Source organism: Furipterus horrens, unplaced genomic scaffold (genome assembly GCF_987537825.1).
Source record: "Furipterus horrens unplaced genomic scaffold, mFurHor1.1.pri manual_scaffold_3, whole genome shotgun sequence".
NCBI classification, from domain to species: Eukaryota; Metazoa; Chordata; class Mammalia; order Chiroptera; family Furipteridae; genus Furipterus; species Furipterus horrens.
Window position 1 is genome coordinate 185,203,655 of NW_028327173.1, and position 21,858 is coordinate 185,225,512.

Sequence of the window (21,858 nt, forward strand, 5' to 3'; positions counted from 1 at the left end):
GAGGGCGCGCCAACCCGGAGGTCACGGGTTGTGGGGCGCGGTGGCTTTCCCTGCGCTGCTGCCGCCAGGAGTGGCGCTGAGTTTATTGGCTAGGTATCAGTGCGCTCGTGGACGGCATCCTAACTGTCATCGCACTTTTTGGCCCCCTTGACTTTAGTTTGTGTCCTGACCAATGTTAGCTTTTAGCCCTTGAAAGGTACTAGGACCAGGTTCCTGCCTGCCCTCGAGCGGTAAAGCACTTTTTCTGGGAGGTCAAGTGACCAGGGTCACCTGCTTTCAGAAGAGGTCCTCGGGCAGTGTGACCCCCAAAATATGTACTCCGCCTTTAGGGGCCGGGATGGCCTTAGTGCTTGTCGTTCACTCAGCAGTTTGTTAATGTTAAACATAGTCACTGTACAGGGGACTTGGCGTACGCTGGTGATTAAAAGATTCACTTGCGCTTGGATAATTTATAATTTGTTGAGTTAGGGGAACCCAGTTTCAGGTCTCATTCCCACTAAGTGTAATGTGTTAACTGCATTCCATGGGTCCCTGGAAGGAAATTCCTATTTTCGCTTGTTTCATGATTTGCCTGTGGAGCTGGTTCTGGAACGTTTGCTTGGCAGCCCAATACTTAAAACTGCCCACACATATTAAAAGATATATGACTGTTCAGGAGGAAATGATTTGGTGATTTGTATCTCCTGGACCCTTATTTTTACTAGATTGAGTTTATTAACCATTGATTCAAGAAACTTGTTGAGCTCCTAATGGTGAGCATAGATAACAGTCTGAGATGGTTAGTGGCACAGTGTCCTGTCAAATCCCATAGCATTGTAATAGAAGGGACAAGTATGAAAAGGAGAAATAACCTGGGATGAAAAAGTAATCCTTGGACAGCATCACAAAAGAAAAGTAGAAAATGAGTAATGAATGATCAAACTATTACACAACTGAAGTTAATGGCATTTCAATAGACTACTATAGCTGGACTCTGGGACAAATTATCCTTAGAATGAGAAATGATTGCATAACTAATCATGAAGTGTTTTCTTCTTTTGACTATAATTAAACTTTCCTTTAATTCTTAGTTTTTATTCTGGTAAACTAAAACATGATAATCAAAAAATTTTATTTGTCATTAACAGTTCAATATAAATTAAGTAAAATATTAATTCTATTATTCCACTGAACTATTACAAAGTTTTCCAATTTTTCCATAAAATAACCACTTCTAAACATATAGTTTAATGGTCAAAACAAGTCCAACAAAAGATTATTAATTTACAAATATAAGAAGACTGTGGTCCTATAACTTTTCTCCACCAAAGTGAATATATAATTGTTGGTCCAAAAAAAAAAAACCACAAACTCTATTCACTGTAAACAAATGATGGAAACATTAGCAATTCCTCAGACTTCCTTTGGCAACACTACTTTTGATAAAAGCTCTCCAAATAAAATGTATATATGTATTTAAAGCAAATTGACATTTTAATCTTGTCGAGATAATGTTAAGAAATGCACTAAAAGATTATTAAATTGACTGTAACTACTAATATCAGTTCTTAAGATAATTTTGCTGAATAAAAAATTTAGGGTTTTTTTTTTCTGCCACATTGGTTGACTGGTGCTTAAGACAGCCCTCATCAGTCTTGCTAACTCAGGTGCGCACCCTTAATTCTTCAATAGCTGGATATTACTTTTTTTTTTTTTTTTTTTAACTAGTCCCTTCATTATCTTCTAGGCTTATTCTCTTTTCTGAACTTCTTTCCTGCTACCCATGTGCTTGTTGGTGGGTAGTTATCAACATACACAGTCTGCTCCCCCTTGCTGCTCTACCCATTTGTATCAAAGACGGTATGACACCGGCTTACTCCATCTCTGATCATTTGCTACTGTTCCTTTATGGCTATTTTGAATTTTAGGAAAATGCTCCCAACTGCAAAAAATACACAGGAACACATACACTCAGTACAATCTCCAAATAGCCTTTCCCATCTTCTGGTTTCCTAGGAGAAACTAAGGCACAAAAAGAGGCCCCCATGGGTCTGAGGTCATTAAGTGAGGGCAGGAGGCCTACCTTCTCAAATGGCTCCTTTCATTACCTCCCTAATAGGAGAGATAGCAGGAAAATGAAAATTTAAACTTGATTTTTATGTTTGCCTTCCCCTGTTTTCTGCCATCCTCCAGAACCCACTAACTTCTTAAAAAAGGAAGTTTTTCCATGGTCTCAGCATGGGAAAGTGTCTTAACAGCAGGGGCTTTAAGCTGTCAGAGAGCCATGCCACAATCCAGATTCAGTTAAATTTCCTCAAAGAATCCAGATGCTGGCACCATGATGGTTTTATTAAGAGATGAGGGAAAGCCCTGCTCTTGGGCCAAGCCACTGTGACTCCTAGAGTTCAGCTGAGGCTGCAGTGTGGCCCTCTTGAAGTGAAGCTTGGTTTGTTGGGAGGAACTACACTGTGGACAAAGAGGGTCCAGACTAGTCCAAACCGCCACCAATCAACCCTGCCATAGCTTAGGTTCTCCCAGGTAGTAGGTTTCAGAAGGAAAATATGAGCTTGCAGGTCATAAGGGTGTACTTCCACTATGGTATCTCTAGTAACTGGCATTAACAGGAGCAAAGTAAATCTGGACAAATGCAAGGCGTTTTGATGAATTTGGCAGTGTATGCTGGGCTTTTATCAGATATCAAGTTGGCAAGGCTGGAAGGTTTGCTCTCGTTGTGCTCAAGGTTTTGGCCATTCTGAAGGAGAATCATATCCGCAGGGGGTACTGAGTAGTCTGCCGCACGCTTCTCTTGGGTCCAACTGCCACCACCTGTCAATCCATAGGGATGTCCAGCAAGTCACAGCTGACGTCCCAGAGCCGCCTTGCTATTGTCTCATTACGAGCCTGGGCAGAGACCCATGTCACATGGCAGTCACTGGAAGGGAAAGAGAGAGGCTTAAAGCACAGGGTTAAGAATAGAGTCTGGGTCCTAGTCAGAGGATTGTCCTGATACATTAAGGTTGCAGGTTCAATCTCCAATCAGGGCACATACAAGAAGTTACCAATGAACTGATGAATACATAAATAAGTGGATCAACAAATTGATGTTTCTGTCTCTCCCTTCTTCTCTCTCTAAAATCAATGAATTTAAAAAATAATTAAAGAAAATAAAAGAATGGAGTCTGTTCTCTGCCTGGGATAAGGAATACAACAGAAAAACGACCCAGGGGTGACATGTCCCCTAGGCACTTAACAGATCCAGCCTTCGTCCTATGTTTTTATCCTCCAATCTTTACCCCAGAGAAAATGTAATTACCATTTTAGAGCTCACTAGACCACCTCTGATCAGAATGCTCTGTTTGATATAAAGACATATCATTTAGTCTTAATATTCCCCTTTGTATGTATATATTTAATTGGAATATCAGTGCCTGCCTGATACCTGTGCGTATCCATCTTGTTCAAATAAGTCTCTGAGGTCCGCTCCATAGGACCCTGTACAGTGTCATGTAGCTGAGATCCTGCTATTTATTGGTCAGAGAGGCTTAGAGTAGTAAACAAAACAAAGAAATACAAAACAGTTCTCATTTCTGGTCCACCTGTGTTTAAACTTGAACAAGTAGTCAGTTTCATAAATAATGAAAGAAAAAAATGATAGAAAATAAATGGTAACAAGGTATCCAGTGTTTCATATACCTTCTCTTCATTGCTGTAATTCTAATTACTTTACGTGCCCATTAAATGCAGGAGGGCTATCTCAACTCAGCATCATGCAGATATTTTCTCAAGGATAATTCTCTTACTCATTTTTGCCTTTTCATTTTTTTAACTGTTTTATTGATTATGCTATTACAGTTGTCCTTATTTTTCCCTTTGCCCCCTCCACCCAGCACCTCCCACTCCCTCAGGCAATCCCCACACTATTGTTCATGTCCATGGATCAGGCCTATAAGTTCCTTGGCTACACCATTTCCTATACTGCACTTTACATCTCCATGGCTATTCTGTAACTTACATCCTCATGGCTATTCTGTAACTACCTATTTGTACTTAATCCCCTCACCTCTTCACCCATTCTTCCACACCCCCCTCCCATCTGGCAACCATCAAAAAGCTCTCCATATCCATGATTCTGCCTCTGTTCTTTTTGTTTGCTTAGTTTGTTTTTTAGATACAATTGTTGACAGATATGTATTTATTGCCATTTTATTGTTCATAGTTTTGATCTTTTTCTTAAAAAAGTCCCTTTAACATTTCATATAATAAATGGTTTGGTGATGATGAACTCCTTTAGTTTTTCCTTGTCTGGGAAGCTCTTTATCTGCCCTTCCATTCTAAATGATAACTTTGCTGGGTAGGAGCAATCTTGGCTGTAGGTCCCTGCTTTTCATGACTTTCAATATTTCTTGCCAGTCTCTTCTAAGCCTGTGAAGTTTCTTTTGAGAAATCAGCTAACAGTCTTATGGGAACTCCCCTGTAGGTAACTTAACTTTTCTCTTGCTGCTTTTAAGAGTCTCTCTTCATCTTTAATCTTTGGCATCTTAAATATGATGTATCTTGGAGTGGGCCTCTTTGCATCCATTTTGTTTGGGACTCTGTGCTTCCTGAACTTGCATGTCTATTTCCTTCACCAAATTAGAAAGTTTTCTTTAATTATTTCTTGAAATAGATTTCCAATTTCTTGCTCTTTCTCTTCTCCTTCTGGCACTCCTATGGTGTGAATATTGGACCTCTTGAAGTTGTAACAGAGGCTGCTTATACTATCCTCATTTTTTTGGATTCATTTTTCTTCTTGTTGCTCTGATTGGTTGTTTTCTGTATTCTCATGTTCTAAATCATTGACTTCTCAGCTTCATCCACTCTCTGTTGTATATTGTTCTTTATTTCAATTAGTGTATCCTTCATTTCTGACTGGATCTTTTTTTTTTAAGTATATTTTATTGATTATGTTGTTACATTAGTTCCAAATTTTTTTCCCCTTTGCTCCCCTCTGCCCAGTAACCCCCTTCCCTCCAGCAATCCCACCCCCCTACTTCATGTCCATGGGTCATGTATATAAGTTCTTTGGCTTCACCCTTTCCTATATTATTCCTAACTTCCCCCTGTCTATTTTGTACCAACCGATTATGCTGCTTAATCCCTGCACCATAACCCCATTTCTCCCCCTCCCCGCTTCCAGCTGATAACCCTCCAAATGATCACCATACCTCTGATTCTGTTCCTACTCTGGTTTGCTTAGTTAGATTTTATTTTTATTTTTTAGATTCAGTTGTTGATAGTTGTGAGTTCACTGTCATTTTAGTGTTCATAGTTTTGATCTTCTTTTTCTTAAGCCCCTTTGACATTTCATATAATAATGGCTTGGTGATGATGAACTCCTTTAGCTTTACCTTGTCTGGGAAGCACTTCATCTGCCCTTCCATTCCAAATGATAGCTTTGCTGCATAGAGTAATCCTGGTTGCCGGTTGCCTTTCATCACATTGAATACTGCTTGCCAGTCCCTGCCTGCCGGCAAAGTGTCCTCTGAGAAATCAGCTGATAGTCCTATAGGCATCTCTCTGTAGGCAACTCTCCACCTCTCTCTTGCTGCACCAAGGACTCTCTTTTTATCTTTCACCTTTGGCATCTCAATCATGATGCGTCCTGGTGCAGTCCCCTCTCCATCCAGCTTGCCTAGGACTCTCCATGCTTCCTAGACCTGTATGTCCATCTTCTTTGCAAAATTTGGGAAGTTTTCCTCATTTTTTTCAATTCTTGCTTCCTCATTCTGCACTGGTTGACTTTTTTTCTTCCTTATATTCCAAATCATTGATTTGAACCCTGGTCCCTTCCCTTCACCATTGGTTTTGTGTGGATTTTCCTTCGTTTCACTTAGCATAGCTTCACTTCTTCATATGTGTTTGCCATACTCAAGCATAGCTGTCAAGCCTGTGAGCATATTTTAACACCAGTGTTTTGAATTCTGCGTCTGTTAGGTTATCTATCTCCTCTGTGATGTTGGCTATCTCCTTGTCGCTTAGTTCTCCCACTGGAACCTTGGTCCGTTTCCCCTTTTGGGCCATACTTCTCTGTCTCCTCATTCTGACAGGCTCCTGTATTTATTTGCCTCCGTGTCCCAGGTAGAGCTGTTGCTCCTGTTACGTTGTAAGGCGTGGAGCCTTAGGGATTGTCAATCCAGGGCGACCTGTTTCACCAGGTTGCGGTGCTGTATGTGGGGGAGGGGTCTGAGAGGGAACAATGTTCCCTGCCCAGCACTCGTTCCTTTTCCAGGCACCTCTCCCACTTCCACAACAGACTGGCGCCCGTCTAGCTGCTGCCCTGACCGTCGTTCCCAGAGTGGGTGGGTCTGCGGCTGTTCTAGGTCCGTGGGGGCCCTTTAAACAAGCAGACTCTGCTGAGACCGGCAGTTTCTGCCTCCACCCCAAGCCCCACTGGTCTGCACAGTCAGAAGCAATGAGGCTTGATTTTCCCCAGTGCTGGGACTGTGAGCTGCTAGGTCCCGTGAGTTGCTGGGAATGCTCCCCAGGTGTTCCTCCTGACTTTTTAAAACGTGTGATTGTGCTTTCCGCCAGCCTGCTGCCGCCACCACACTGCGTCCTTTCCGCTCTGGCTCCGCCCCTCCTACCTGTCTGGATGAGTATTTCTTTTTTTTTTCTTTGTTTGCTGGACTTCCATGCAGTTTTATTTTCTGGAGCTTCTGGTTGTCTCTAGTTTTGAGGTAGTTGTATTCCTTCTTAGTTGTGGAGGGAGATGCAGCGTGTCTGTCTACGCCTCCGCCTTGGCCGGAAGTCCTCCTGACTGGATCTTTTTTATGTTGTTGAAGTCTTCACTAAGTTCCTTGATCATCCATATAACAAGTGTTTTGAACTCTGCATCTGATAGATTGCTTATCTCCATTTCATATAGTTCTTTTTCTGGAGTTCTGATCTGTTCTTTCATTTGGGTCATGTTTCTTTGTCTCCTCTTTGGCAGCCTCCCTGTGTTTGTTTCTATGTATTAGGTAGAGCTGCTCTGACTCTGTGTCTTGGCTGTGCGGCCTAATATAGTAGGTCCTATAGGCACCAGCGGCACAGCCTCCCCTATCACCCAAACTGGGTACTTGAGGTGCACCCTTTGTGGGGCTGAGTAAACCCTCCTGTTGTAGTTGAGCCTTGGTTGCTGTTGGTAGGTCAGTGGGAGGGATTTACCCAGGCCAGTCAGCTGCAATGATTGGCCGTGACCACTGTCCACCAACCTCCTCCCTCTGTGGTGGAACCTCTGTGCAGGGGCAGGGTGGTGGTGTTCCAACGTTGTCTGTAGCTGTCCATGGGGTTTCCCGGTGGTGCAGGCCAAGGTCAGCCCCCACCTGTGTTTTGCCTGGGCCACCCTGCCTGAGCTATAAAGCAATCTGAGATGGTTGCTACTTGTGCTGGGCTTGGAGATTCCCAGGTGAAACCTCGCTGTGAATTTAGGCTGCCTGCTGCTAGTGATGAGCCTGGGGCTCACTGAGGCCAGTTGTTGCTTGTTTGTGAGGATTTAAGAAGCTGTGCAGCGTGATCCAAGACCAACCATTCATATGGGAAAGCAGCTTGGGTGGGCCTGAAAGTTGGGTGAAGCAAAGTTTCTGGGGATCTCTAAGGCAGGTCAAACAGTGTTAGCCAGGTCGATGGAGTTTCAGATATGGCACCAGCTTGCTGGTTCTGTGCAGGGAGGGTTTAGAAAAGGGACAATGGCCTCTGCTTGCCTTGATGCCAGATACTTCATTTCCTCCCTATATGCCACTGGTGCCTTTCAAGCTGCTACCCTGGTGCTGGAGCTCAGAGGGAGTGAGTCTGAGTAGATGAGTCCATGTGTGGGTTCTTTAAGAGGAACTGCTCGGAAATCCAGCAGTTTCTTCCACTGACTCGATCCCCACTGGTTTTTGTAGCCAGATGTTGTGGGGACTTATCTTCCTGGCACTGGAACCCTGGGCTGAGGGACCTGGTGTGGGGCTGGGACTCCTCCCTCCTGAGATGTCCCTCCCGAATTTTCATCCACCACACGTGGGCGAGGGACCAGCCTGTTCCACGTCTGTGCCCCTCCTACCTGTCTGGACAGATGTGGTTTCTTCAATTCTGTAGTTGTCAGACTTCCATTCAACTCAATTTTTGACAGTTCTGAGTAATGGTTGGTCTATATTTTAGTTGTAATTTTATTTTGGTTGTGCAAAGGGGCGAGTCATGTCTGCCTATGCTGCCATCTTCATTGCTGCCTTTTCTACATCTAGTATGCAACAGGTATTCAATGAAGGGTTTTTCAAAAAATGATTGAAGAAACATCACAATCTTTGAAGTCATATAAAAAGCAATATTTAAAACTTACTATTTCAAGAGAACTGCATCTTGGACATTGTAAGCAAATTCTGAAGATAAAAAGCTGAGTTGACAAGTCTGGAATAGGTAACGATATGAAGTAAATGCCTACCACTGCGTCCATTATGACATTGCCACTCAAAGTGTGGACTGTGCACCAGCAGCAGGAGCATCACCTGGAAACTTGCCAGAAATGCCAGTTCTCAGGCCCACCCCATACCTACTGAATCACAATCTCTGGGTTGAGGCCCAGGAATCTGTTTTTAACCAGTTCTCCAGATGGTTCTTAAGTGCATGAAAGTTTGAGAAAAACCACTTAAAGAAACTTTTGCACTTAAGAAACAAGTCTTATACCCTGACTGGTGTGGCTCAGTGGGTTGGACATCATCCTGCAAACCAAGGGGTTGCAGGTTCAATTCCTGGTTAGGACACATGTCTGGGTTGCAGGCCAGGTCCCTGGTTGGGGACGTGTGAGAAGCAACAGATCGATGTTTCTCTTGCACATTGATGTTTTTCTCCCTCTCTTTCTCCCTTCCTTCCCATCTCTCTAAAAATAACGTATTTAAAAAACAAGCCTTATAGTCCTGATTAGTGTAGCTCAGAGGATGGAGCATTGGACTGCGAACCAAGAGGTTGCTGGTTCAATTCCTAGTCAGGGCACATGTCTGGGTTGTGGGCCAGGTCCCAAGTGGGGTATGCAAGAGAACCAATTGATATCTCTCACACATTGATGTTTCTCTCCTCTTTCTCTCTCCCTTCCCTTTTCTCTAAAAAATAAATAAATAAAATATATTAAGTAAATAAATAAAAATAAAAATAAAGACTTATAAGTATAGTACTTCTGTTTGAGGGAACTCACCAGCACAACCTGTCATTTCTGAGTGAAAGGTCCATCACTTGAGAAGCAAAAGCTCTGTAGGACTTTGGAAATGACGTGAACTGTGAGCCTCTGCGGCCTCCACTGCACTATGCCTTACTCTTCGTAAGTTTATGGTGAAGAGCAAATGACACAACGGACATGAAAATGCCTTTAAGCTATGACGTGCTGTAAAAGTTATTCAAATACTACAGTAAGAGCTACTTACATGTGGTTAAATAAGCACAGTCATGGTGCTGATATTTACAGTGGGATTTTGGTAAATATTAATCAGTATAGTAAAAGATTGACCAATTTTAAAACTTTCCACAAAGCCACTGTAATCAAGACAGTGTGGTACTCATTTAAGAATAGATATGTAAATAAAAAGAACAGAATTAAAAGTGCAGAAGTAAATTCTTACATTTATATCAACTGATTTTTTAAAATTGATTTTTACAAAGAGAAGAAGAGAGGGAGAGAGAGAGGGAGAAACACTGATGTGAGAGAGAAACATCAATTGGTTGCCTCTCCTACGCAGCCCCACTGGGGACCTAACCCGTAGCCTAGGTGTGTGCCCTAACCAGGAAGCAAACTCATAATCTTTCAGTTTATGGGACTGAGCCACACCAGCCAGGACTAAGTCAACTATTTTTGATAAGGCTGCTATTATGAACTAATTCATGTAGCTCAAAATCTATGTGTTGAAACTCTAACCCCCAAAGTGACTATATTTAGAGATAAAGCATTTAAGGAGGTATTTGCGGTTAAATGAGGTCGGTCATAAGGGTACAGCCCTAATCTAATAGGACTACTGTCCTTATGAGAAGAAAAGAAGACACCAGGAGTATGCTCACACAGAGTAAAGGTCATGTGGAGACACTGTAAGAAGGCAGCTGTCTGCAAGACAGGAAGAGAGGCCTTACCAGAAACCAACCCTGCCAGCACCTAGATCTTGAACTTCTGTCCTCTAGAACTGAGAAAATGTCTGTTATTTAAGCCATCCAGTGTGTGGTATTCCGTTATGAAAGCCCAAGGTGTACTAATATAACTACCAAGATAATTTAATGGGAAAAGAATAATCTTTTCAGCAAATGGTTCTGTGACAATGTCACCTACCTCACACCATACACAAAAATTAACAAAAATGGATCAAAGACCTAAATGTAATACTAAAACTATAAAACTATGGGAAGAATAACAAATCTGTGTGACCTCTGGTTAGGTAATAGTGTGTTAGGTATGACAGCAAAAGCACAAATGACAAGAGGAAAAATTAGATAAACTAGACTGCATCATAATTAGAAACTTTTGTGCTTCAAAGGACACCATAAAGAAAGTGAAAAGACAAACCAACATAATAGGAGAGAATATTTGCAAATCATATATCTGATAGGGGACTTGTATCTAGACAATACAAAGCTCTGTTACAACTAAACAATAAAAAGACAATAATCCAATTTAAAAATAGGCGAAAGATTTGAATAGGTATTTGTCTAACAAAGATTACATAAATTGGCAATAAGCACAAGAAAAGATGCTCAACATCATTAGCAGGAAAATGCAAATGAAAACCATAATGAGACACTACTTCATACTCACTAGGGTGACTAAAATCAAAAGGACAGGCAATAACAAGTGTTGGCAAGGATGTGGAGAAGCTGGAACCCTCATACTCTGCTCAAGGCAATGTAAAATAATGCAGCCACTTTGGAAAACAGTCTGGCAGTTCCTCAACTGCTAAACACAGAATTAACATACGACCCATACTCCAGTGGAATTCCAATTCTAGGTATATACCCAAGAGAAATGTCCCGACAAAAAATTACACATGAATGTTCATAGCAGAATTATCCAAATAACCAACCAGTGGAAATAATCCAAATGTCCATCATCTGATGAATGGATAAATAAATGTGGTATATTCATAAGATGGGATATCATTTGGCAATGAAAAGGAATGACATACTGACACACACTTTGGCATGGATGAACCTTCAACACATTATGCTAAATAAAAGAAGCCAGTCACAAAAGGCCATGTATCAATACTATGATTCCATTTACATGAAATATACACAGAGGCAAAAACTAGATTAGTGTTTCAGGACCAATGCAAAGGTCCTAAGGTTTCATTTAAGATACTTTTAAGGCCCTGACCCTGGTGTGCCTCAGTTGGCTGGGCATCACCCCACAAAGCAAAAGGTCACCAATTCAATTCCTGGTGGGGAAACATGTACGGTTTGCAGGCTTGGTCTCCCCAAACGAGACCAATCAATGGTTCTCTTTCACATGATATTTCTCTTCCTCTCTTTCTCCCTCCCTTTTCCTCTCTCTAAAAATAAATCTCTAGAAAAAAAAAGACACTTTTATGTTCATTTCTTGATAGTGGCCTATATGGCTGCTGCTTGATTTTCAAAGTGCTTAAAATCAATAATCTATGGGAATGGAAAGGCTCTTCAAAAGTCAATTCAATAATCATGGATTCGAGGTTGACTTTCTTTAAACCACTCAGTCAAACCCAGATAAAGAGTTATTTCTTAAAAGCTCCAGAAAAGAAGAATCCAGGGCCTCTTGGATAATCATTCCAGCGTACAAAACTAAGTAATCTGCTTCTTGCACTTCAGACCCATTATTTCTGTTTGCTACACGTTTCTACTCACATCTTATGGAAAACTCACTCAACATGTATAGAGCCAGGTTTATTACATAGTGAGCAACTGTTACTCTTTGGTCAAACATCTGTGGCTCCTCTCATAGGCTGGCATTATAGGCTTTTCTTCTTCTTCTTTAAGATTTTATTTATTTATTTTTAGAGAGAGGGAAAGGGAGGGAGAAAGAGAGGGAAAGAAACATCAATGTGTGGTTGCCTTTTGCACACCTTCAAGTAGGGACTCAGCCCGCAACCCAGGCATGCGCCCTGACTGGGAATCAAACCGGCGACCCTGTGGTTCACAGGCTGGCACTCAGTCCACTGAGCCACACCAACCAGGGCTATAGGCTTTTCTTGATCTGACTGCCTACCTTTCATTCCAATATTAATTTATGTATAGTCCGTGCTCTAAAATTTCAGGCCATTTCCACAAAATCTTGAAGGTAGAGGTAAAAACATGTTAAGAATATGATCTTATGTGATACCTGGGATTTTCTTCAAAATAATATGGGATAAAACAAATATGGGAAGGGGTTGTAGATTGGGACGGGGTAGGATTGGCCATGAGTTAATGGTTGTTGAGGCTGAATTATAGGTATATGGGGATTTAACATGCTATTTTGTCTACTACTATGTATATTCAAAATTTTCTATAATAAAAGTTTTAAGTCTTCAGTTATTCAAGGAGCCCACTGATACTATTCAGTCCTGAAGACAGTAGAGAAATACAGGCTCAAATTCTTTTTAATATAAAAAAATAGAACTAGAAGACCAAAAAGAAACAAAGAAAACTGAATTGACATAATGAGATACAGGAATAAAAGAAACCACCAGAAAGCATAATCATCAGTATAAAAGATAACATGAATAAAATCAAACCTAGTAGTTACCACAAAAAAAAAATATGAATGGGTCAAATTCTCCCATTAAAAGGAAAAAAACCTAGAGTTAAAGAACAAAAGCTATGTTAGACAATGTATCTTTTTAAAAAAGGATACAGTATACCAAACAAATCCAAATGATTTCCTTTAGGCAATAAAATCCCATCTTCCACAACAAATACACTCATACCTGAAATGATTCCCATTTAGAATCTCAAGACCTTCTGTTAAGGCACAGTACAAGCTGGTCTGGGCTCCCTCTTGAGGGGTCTTGATGAAGAAGGAGAAAAGCCGCCACATCCATCTCATGAAAGATGAGTGCCGAGTCAATTCAGAGTTGACTGTGCCAGGGTGCACAGAATACGTCGTAACGCCAGAGCCTGATGGGGGATGTCACAGAGAGAGGGCAAGACAGGACTTAAGGTTGCTGAATGGCCAAAGAGGGCAGAGAACGTGAATCAACACTACTCAGTTTCAAATCCCAGCTCTACCACTCATTAACCGTGTGACCTTGGGCAAGCTCTGGATGTTGTGACTCCGTTTACTCATCTGTAAAATGGAGATACTAATCATACCTGCACCTCACAGGTTTGTTCTGAGGATTAAATGAAGTCATATGTCAAAGAGCTTAGAACAGTGTCTGGTGCATTTATACATTTATAAATGGAATTTACACATATGCTATTTCAGGTCCCCATTTCTTCACTGGAAACCTTGGGGCCAGAAATGTTTCCAATTTTTTTCTGTATTATAAAGGTAATATAATACATATACATATACTGTCTATTATCTACTCTTCCTATTACAGGTGAGGTTTTGTTGCCCAATGTGTTTTGGTGTCAAGCTTATAAAAAAACTTAATTTTTAGGCCTTTGTAGATTTCACAAATTGCAGATAAAGGACTGTGGACTTGCATTATTTTCAACTCAACATGTACTCTACATGACCCATATTTATATTTTATGTTCTAACCATAACAGCCTTCTATTTCTCAAACTGAGCCCAAATTTTCATGCATTCTCTCCCCTCTCCCTGGAATGTTCCTCAGCCTCCTCGTCCAACCCACACTGTGAACCACTTCATTTCTAATCATCCTGCAAAGGCTCAGCTTGCAACTCACTTCCTCACAGAAGTCTACCCTGATCCTTCAGACTGAATAAGGCCCCTTGCAAATGCATTACAGGTCCTTGTACTTCCCTCTTACAGCATTTACCACAATTATAATCACATAACAAGAACAAGAAGGAGACAATCTAGATGTTGTTAAGGAAATAAATCAATAAACCAAGGCACATCTGCACTATGAAATGCAATGCAGCAAACGAAAGGAATGGGGTAAATTCCCATTATGAACTACACAGAAAGATCTCCAAGATATTAGATCGGAATTTCAGTTCCTTATACGATAGACTATGTACTACATAAATGCCCAAGATGACTGGAAAGGTACACATTAAAAGTTGGCCGTGGTTTCTTGAGGAGAGAAAAGTAGAGGGGGAGAAAGGGGAATAAGTGAAGGAGATTTTTCACGTTTAACTCTATATACTTCCATATTATTTGAACTTTTACAATGAAAATTATTCATGTATTATTAGGCTGATTTTACATGTGATAGTTGTATAAATTCTTGATAATTATCTCTCCCCCATTAAATCCAAACCAAATCAAGGAAGGGACTGTACCTGTCTTGTGCACCAGTCCATCCCCAGCCCCTAATCCAGCGCACAGAACAGCGTGGGCGCTGAAAGCTTGTCTGGTGAATGGTTGACTGAATGACTCTCCTGTCATGCCCAGTTTCTTTCACTGCACCACCGCCATCTCCCCCTAATCCTCACATTGTCCATATTCCTCATCCTTGTAGCCTCTGCTTTACTCTTGTCCTCACCGCTGAGCCCCCTTCTCCACCTCCAGACCATCTAACTCCCTGACCAACCCTCTGGATAGAGCGGATAAAGGACGTCACGTCCTGGCCATAGACTTGCATGTGAACTGAGCTGACCACCAACTTCCTTCCTCCTCATCTCAGAGCCATCTGAATGGTCTGATGACTCTGTTCCAACAATGGGGCACCTGTGTCTGATTCCTTCAGCCCGAATTCTGCATACTGCAACTCCTAGGCAACTACGCTGTCCACCCTGGACTTCCTTTGTCTTTATTGGAAATCCAGAGTTAATGGTGCTAAGGAACTGTTTATTTGTGACTGGAGATTCCCCTCCTCACGCATACCTTTCCCTTTTACTTGACCCTTTGCTGTTAGGGAGACACCCCACTCCTCTGGTCTGTGAGGGACAGATAAAAGTGACACGCAAACCAGTAAGAAATAATTAACAGCAAAAGAGAAATGTGATAAGCAGGTTAAGAAAATTTCCAAGAGGGGCTAGAGACACAGATAGTCAAGACTTAAGGAATATTTATCACACCGAAGAAATAGTTAACCCAGAGTGTAAAGTGGCCTGCTCTGAGCTGTCATGAGCCCTTTGTTAGGCTGTGCCCAGACTTGCAAATCTGTGAATAAACAACTGCCTCATTTACTGCTTAAGTCCTGTGTCCCAGTGTTTTACTGTGAGCCTTTCTCACAGGTCCCACCCCAGCACTTGTTTTATCCTAATGCTGTATCTAGTGCCAGTTCAGGTCCCTCCCTTCTACTTAGTTTCACTATGAATAAAAAACTTTGACTTTCTCCTGAAGCCTGAGTTAATTATGACAATAATCTGTGAAGTCCCATTTTACATGAGGAAGTCAGTCTTCAGAAGCTAAATGACTGGCTGCAGGGCACACAGCTAGTAATTGGGAAAGCCAAGCCTTCAGACTTACAGTCAGAATTTCCATGTCCCCTGATGGTCACCTTCGATATTCAGTTGTGGGCTGCTTACTAAAACTAAACATACTCACAGTCATGGAAGCAGGAGTTGTCCAGAGGACAAGCTCCAGAGAAGTTTCTATTTCTATGGTTTTTAGCTACTTCCCTGACTCATGTGTCCACACTCATTTCTTCTAAGCCTACCTTTTAGCCTCCGGGCCAGTTCCTTGGTGAAGAGAATGTTGGCTAACTTGCTATGACAGTAGGCCAGACCTGCACTGTAGAATTTCTCGCCATGAAGATTATGGAAATGAATTCTTCCCAGGTGATGTGCTAAGGAAGACACATTCACTACCCTTGATGGGGCTGATTCCTTCAGCTTCTCTAGCAGCAGATGGGTCAAGAGGAAGTGACCTGTAAGAAAAACTAGAATTGACCAAGTTCGGGAACAATGCAGGGGTGAAGGGAGTAGTGGTGAGCAGGACTTTGCTATGGGAAGCAGAGGACTTGGGAATAAAGCTTTTTGTGTCATTATTTCATTATCAACTACAGAACAAGTTCAGCAAGGGTTTAAGGAAACAGAAACAGTCAAAGACATAAGACATCCTTCTATGAGGTAGGTCTGGATTATGTGAATATGAACATGATGTCACGTCTCACTGCAACTTTGATTAACATCACGCTTGAAGAGCAGGCAGCCTCTACCTGATGTTGGCCACAAGGATCACTACAAAGAAAGCAACCAACTCCCAATACAATTAGGCTATTGAAAAATACCCCAAGGTAAACTGAATCGGAATCACAGATTAAAAAGTAGGCGGAACTGAGTGGGCTTCAAGTTTATCACTGTCTTATCAGGCAGGACCATGATATTTATTATTTACTTATGGTCTATTACGGCCCTGAGGTCCAATCACATCACAAAGAAGGTTCAGTCTGGTCCCTAAGTTTTCCAAGGAGAACTTAGGTTCCTTCTAGCTTTTGTGATGAGACCAGATTTCTTACCCAAGTGGTTGACTCCTATATGCATCTCAAAGCCATCTGCTGTCTTGGAGTAGGGACACATCATCACTCCTGCGTTGTTGATCAAAATGTGGAGATGCTTTTCCTCTGCAGGGAAGGGGAGACAGAGCCATAGTTATTGCATATTAGAAATCTGCCTCACACCCAGGATCTGAAAATGAAGATGAAGGGCTTCAATCTTTCCTCCATGTTTCCTTTATACTTATTTTTTATTGTTTCCATTCTAAGACTTTAGCTGACTCCTGCATACTTTTACTATATTGCAAAATTCCATCTTAACACTATCAAATGGCCTTTCCAACCTTTCCAATTCAGGAGCTACTTACTTACTGCTTCTGGAAAGTGATCCATCCACCTTTCCCACCAGAAAGACTTCCCAGCTGAACGGGAAGATTCCAAAGCAAGAGAAAATAGAACTTTCTGTATGCACTCTGGCCACTGGGATTCAGGCCCCAAAAGAAATACTGGTCTCACCTCTTTGTTGCGTCTGCCAACTTTCTCTCATGGTTCATTTTCTCATTCACTATGCTTGATGGGGCTGATTCCTTCATTTTCTCATGTTGTTTTTGTAATTTCTGACTATATGCTCATATTGGTGGAAGCTGTTTTTCTTGGGAGGCCTAGCTCCCTGGGTTATAAGAGAATATGCCTACAGAATGATCTTAGATTTGCTTTTCATGTGATACTACTGTATTTTATGTTAATTTCTCAGCTTAAGATTCTTGCACTATTTGGAGGTGTGAATTCTGCCCCATCCTTCCTAGATGCCAGCTGGAGGTTATAATTTCTTGCAGATGATTCTTTATTCATCTGTGTCCTGAAGAGATGATAAGCTTCTTTGCCTAGTCCCTCAGCTGGCAGCCTGGGCTTTTTTAAGCTCCAATACCACAGACCAGATGGCCTTTTGTGACTCCCAAGCTTATGTGGAGACTCAGATACAGCTCCCCAGTTCTCAAGGACCCAAGATCTCATCTCCAGACCCTAAAACCCATATTGAGTTCTGACACTCTCAGTTCTTACGCACTGCTATGGTGTTTTGAATTCCCTTTTATTTCTGCCTCTTGAGGATTTCCTTTTGTTACTAATGAGTTCAGCTATGAATGAAGTTTTTGGCTATAGCTGATATAGCATTTCTATATATTAGAGAGGGAGAGCAATCTTTTCCTTTTAGGTAAGTTTGCCATATTGATCAAAAGACCCACAACATAGTTTCAGGTTCTACACTCACCTTCTAGGAAGCCCTTAGCAAAGGCTCGAATAGATTTAGTATCAGCCAAGTCCAGTTTCCGCACCAACACCTGTTGGTTCCCTGTCATGGTCTGGATCTCTCTGGCCACCAACTCCCCCTTTTGCACATCCCGGCAAGCTATGTATACACGGGCTCCTGTCAACCAACATAAAAAGAGACAAATTGGCCGCTGTTTTCGAGTGGGTATTATAGCTCTAATACTGATGCTGAATGTTATTTTCTGCTTTTATTTTTTTTTTTTTATCCCTACGTCATAACAGAGGTATCAAATGAGTAAATTAGGAAAGAAAAACAAATCAATAATATTCCTTAAGTGTTCATTGTATATGGAGCGTTGTACTAGGTTCAGAGAAGGAAAACTCTGACCCCCAAAAAAATCCGCTGCCTTGCGGCATACCTCTTCAGGGGAAAGGCTAAGGGAGTAAACCCCGACAGAAAATCCGGAGCCGGAGTCCCTAAGGCAGTTTGACGTTGTAGTCAACACCGGCAACTCCTGCGGCGCACCTGAACCCAAGCTGTATTGACTCCGTCTTTCCCTTGGACCCTTCAGCTGCGAAGAGAGGGGGTGTCTGCTGCATGGGCAACAGCAGACCCTCCATATTACCCTGCCCAGGCTCTGTAGCTTCAGCGTCATCACAAGATGTCGATTCAACACGGGAGGAGACAGATACCATGTCACTCCCGAGTCGGACTGCACAGCCATTCTCGGCGGTGCAGATAGACTCTTAAGAAGCTACACCATTGTCTCTCGAGACGGACGGCTGCCGACGACTAGGTTCAGACCAGCAAAGCAATGGGGCACTTTGAATGTTCTTGAATTCCAGGATTGGATGAAATAAATCAGAATGGTCATCATGTGAGAGGTAAAATGGCAGTAGCAGGAAGGAATCAGAAGTTGACAAACTTGCCTCTTTGAGCCAGCTCCTTGGCTGTCTCCTTCCCGATGCCTGTGTTGGCACCAGTGACCACAGCCACCTTCCCAGGAAGCTGGACAGTTGATGTACACACCCCGCTGGATAGCATTTTCCTGCAGACACAGAAGGAGAGCTCATCAGTTCTTCCTTTTCCTTGTTTCAACCAGAGGTCCTGCAGCCCCCTGCACTTCAGGTCCCAAGGATGAGGTTTGCTTTGGTTCTTTCTACTGCTGTCCTTTTATAGGTTTAAGGAAGGTTGGAGAAAAGAAAACAAAAAGTTTTCTGTTCTTGCTCAAGAATAAAAGTGAGGCTATTACAGAGGCAATAATAATTGCTTAGAGTTACTCCCTACCATACAAGAACTGGATGAAAATTTGATTAACCAGGCATCTGGCTTCTGTCTGAGCTCTTCTATAAGCTTAGGAAATCACAAGGCTCAGCCTGGAAAAAGGGAGAACTGGTCCACTTACACCAATCTGTTTATATCAATAGTTGGTACTCTATGGCCTTGATAAACAGTTAATCCAACATAAAAAGTTAAAATTATGAAAGCTCGTCAACCTGGGACAAAAGAAAAAGCCACACAAACTATTAAAAATAAGACAAAGAAAACATAAATAAGTACAAAAGGGAGCTGAGGTTCAAGTTCTGGTTTGATTAATCAGAGTCCTTGTTCTTAAGCACTGTACTATCCTTTTTTAAAGGAATGAATACACAAGCAGGAATTAACAGGCCTCAGATTGTTCTTTTCTCTTCTCTGCAAATCTTGAAACTCACATTAAAAGAATCTGATGACCAGGAGATGCACTTTTAAAGAGCATTTCAGCCTTTTTCATTGAACTTGGAATTGCAAGGTACACAATAAAGCTACCTGCTTAGTGCAAACAGATGAATAAGAATAAGCCTCCTCTGCTAGTTTCCCACAGCCCTTCAGCTTCAGGAGGAACAATGTATCAGGACCTCTATGCAGCTCTTTCTTCTTCTTAACCAGCAGGAACGACAAGGACAATCAACTATGCAAGTCCAGCTCTGGCCTAGCTCCCATGACCTAACTAGGTGGTTGGGAACTCGACTCCTGGAGTATTATCTTCCTCAGAAAAATCTCGCTGATATATGAGCATTGATTTCATTTCAGGTTCAACGTTTCATTGAGATTCTATGTAGATAAGAGGATCTTATGGAGATGTTTTAAAAAGCAGCCGTTTTATTCTGAGCACGGGTGCCCATGTGTGCTTAGGGGTGGAGCACTGAATGTTCAGAGGAGATGGAAAATACGACTGGATGGGGAGCACGAGGGAGGGGGGAGAGGTGAGTTCCATAAGAAAAAGACAGTGTAATATAGCACGCCTTCCAGTTCCATCGGGACCACGACTCTCCCAGCTTCCGGCGCTCGCATCACCCCGCCCCTCGGTGTCCTATCAGTTACTGGCTCACCGTCACCACTGGTGATTGACTCACAGCCAATCAGCGGGCTGCCTGTTTTGCAGCTCGCTGCTGATTCTCTGGGTCTTTCGGCCAGCTATTGCCTAGTGCATCACCTGGTTGGGAGGCCGTTACCTTCACCCTCTCCGGCCCACCCCTAAATCCCAGGGCAGGACTCCGATCCCGATAATTCTGCTCCGAAATCAGGACAAGGGCTCAGGATGATCATTTTCTCGCCTTAGCAACTTCGCCCAGAGAAACAGTGAATCTAACGATAACAAGAGAGCAAGCATTGAGGATGCAGATGTCACAATTCCCGTCCGGGGCCAGTTTCAGAAAGCAGAAAGTTGAATCGCTCCATTGTATTGAAAGGCTGGAAGCAAGAGGCTAGAGGGAGCTGGTTCAAGGTGTGGAAGCTAAGGGGAAAACACTCGAGGTCCACATTTTATTTTGGGGTCTGAAACCCCAAAACTGTAAATTTAGGTATTTAAGAGAGCCTTGCTCTCGTGGCTTGCTGGAGCCGATACCAAGGGCTGCTTAGATGAAAAAAGGGACAGGGAGAAGAAAAGCAGGGAACTCCTGTCTGCAGTCCCTTCCCACGGTCTTATGTCCGATGGTGTCACCCTCCCCGCATCCAGAGCAGCCGGATCTCCGACCAACCAAACCCGGCCCACATGGAGCTCCCCCAGGGAGTTTTCCTTTTCCTTCGAAGAACAGAGCTCCAGGAAGGATTAATTGCCTCCCGCCCCAAGACATCTCAAGAGAAGGCATTATATTTCAACAGACCTGATTTGGGGTGCAGCGATGTACAGAAGGGGGAGGAGGACAAACAGAAGCAAGACCCCAATCATCTTGCAGGGCGGCAGCTGCGACGGGGCCACCAAGCAAGGTGATGCTCCCGCGGTGCTCACCAACTGTGGCTTCCCTTCCTAGACACGCCCTATCAATCGCGACAGCAAAGCCGGGGAGCAAAGCCGTCTGGGAAATGTAGTCCAAAGCCTGGTGTGGGCTAACAGGCAGGGAGCGTGCAGTTACCAGTCTCCAAGAAATGTTGAACCCGACGCCAGATACACTGCAGATCCCCAACCATCTAGGGTCCAGGGCCTTTGGGATCATGCAACCAGCTCTCCCACAGCCCTTCTGGCCACCAGCGGTTCTCGGGAAATCTCCCTAGACCTCTACTTTCCATTGCCCAAGTCCAGACCCCGGTTCACTTTTCCCCAATATCGTTAGGCAGTTACCACATTGCTTGTCCTGGAGATAAAATATTGGCGCCTGGTAAATGTTTTAAGGCCGTTTACACAGGAGAGGAGCAATTGGCGTCTGACAGTTGGTAAGAAGGGGAGAGGTGAGAATTCTTCCTCTTTAGGGATTCCAATTGTGCGGAAGCAATTGGTCCCTGAACACATTCCCAGGAGAATCACTTTATTGTGTCTATTTTGAATTATAATGGCAATTATCATAATTTTCCTGGTGTTTGGCGATTGCTTGATAATAGAAGATAGTTTTCTTGATGACTTGGGTTACTTAACTCCCAAGGTAGCTATGAATTTCTCAGGTTAGCACCACAGTTGGTTTTGCCAACTCATGAAAGTATTTAATCCTGTCTGAAATTAAGGCCATGAAAATTCTCTGAGAATAAGCGGGTTCCCTGTTCAGTCATTCCTTTCACCTCTACCACTGAAGCCTATAGCTGGTTTCCAGGGGCTAAAGATGGGGGCTGTTTAGCTTGTTGATATCTGGCTGTGATTCC

The 21,858-nt window shown here is 42.6% G+C and overlaps 1 protein-coding gene across 1 annotated transcript; it reads right to left on the reverse strand.

The window, feature by feature from the left end:
• Positions 1–1,208: 1,208 nt before the first annotated feature.
• RDH11 (retinol dehydrogenase 11) lies at positions 1,209–21,036 on the reverse strand. The gene is made up of 7 exons (XM_090272078.1): positions 20,892–21,036; positions 18,678–18,796; positions 17,749–17,904; positions 16,503–16,607; positions 15,702–15,911; positions 12,888–13,077; positions 1,209–2,911 (listed from the first exon to the last, which is right to left on the reverse strand). Exons 1-7 carry the CDS (start codon positions 20,954–20,956, stop codon positions 2,809–2,811), a joined length of 948 nt encoding a protein of 315 aa, XP_090128204.1. The 5' UTR covers positions 20,957–21,036; the 3' UTR covers positions 1,209–2,808.
• Positions 21,037–21,858: the final 822 nt, after the last annotated feature.

Coding starts and splice junctions, on each gene's coding strand:
- RDH11 (XM_090272078.1), bottom strand. CDS start 20,956: ATGATTGGGGTCTTGCTTCTGTTTGTCCTCCTCCCCCTTCTGTACATC. Junction 18,797..20,891: donor ATCGCTGCACCCCAAATCAG/GTCTGTTGAAAT, acceptor CTGTGTCTGCAG/GAAAATGCTATCCAGCGGGG. Junction 15,912..16,502: donor TATAGGAGTCAACCACTTGG/GTAAGAAATCTG, acceptor TTTTTCTTACAG/GTCACTTCCTCTTGACCCAT.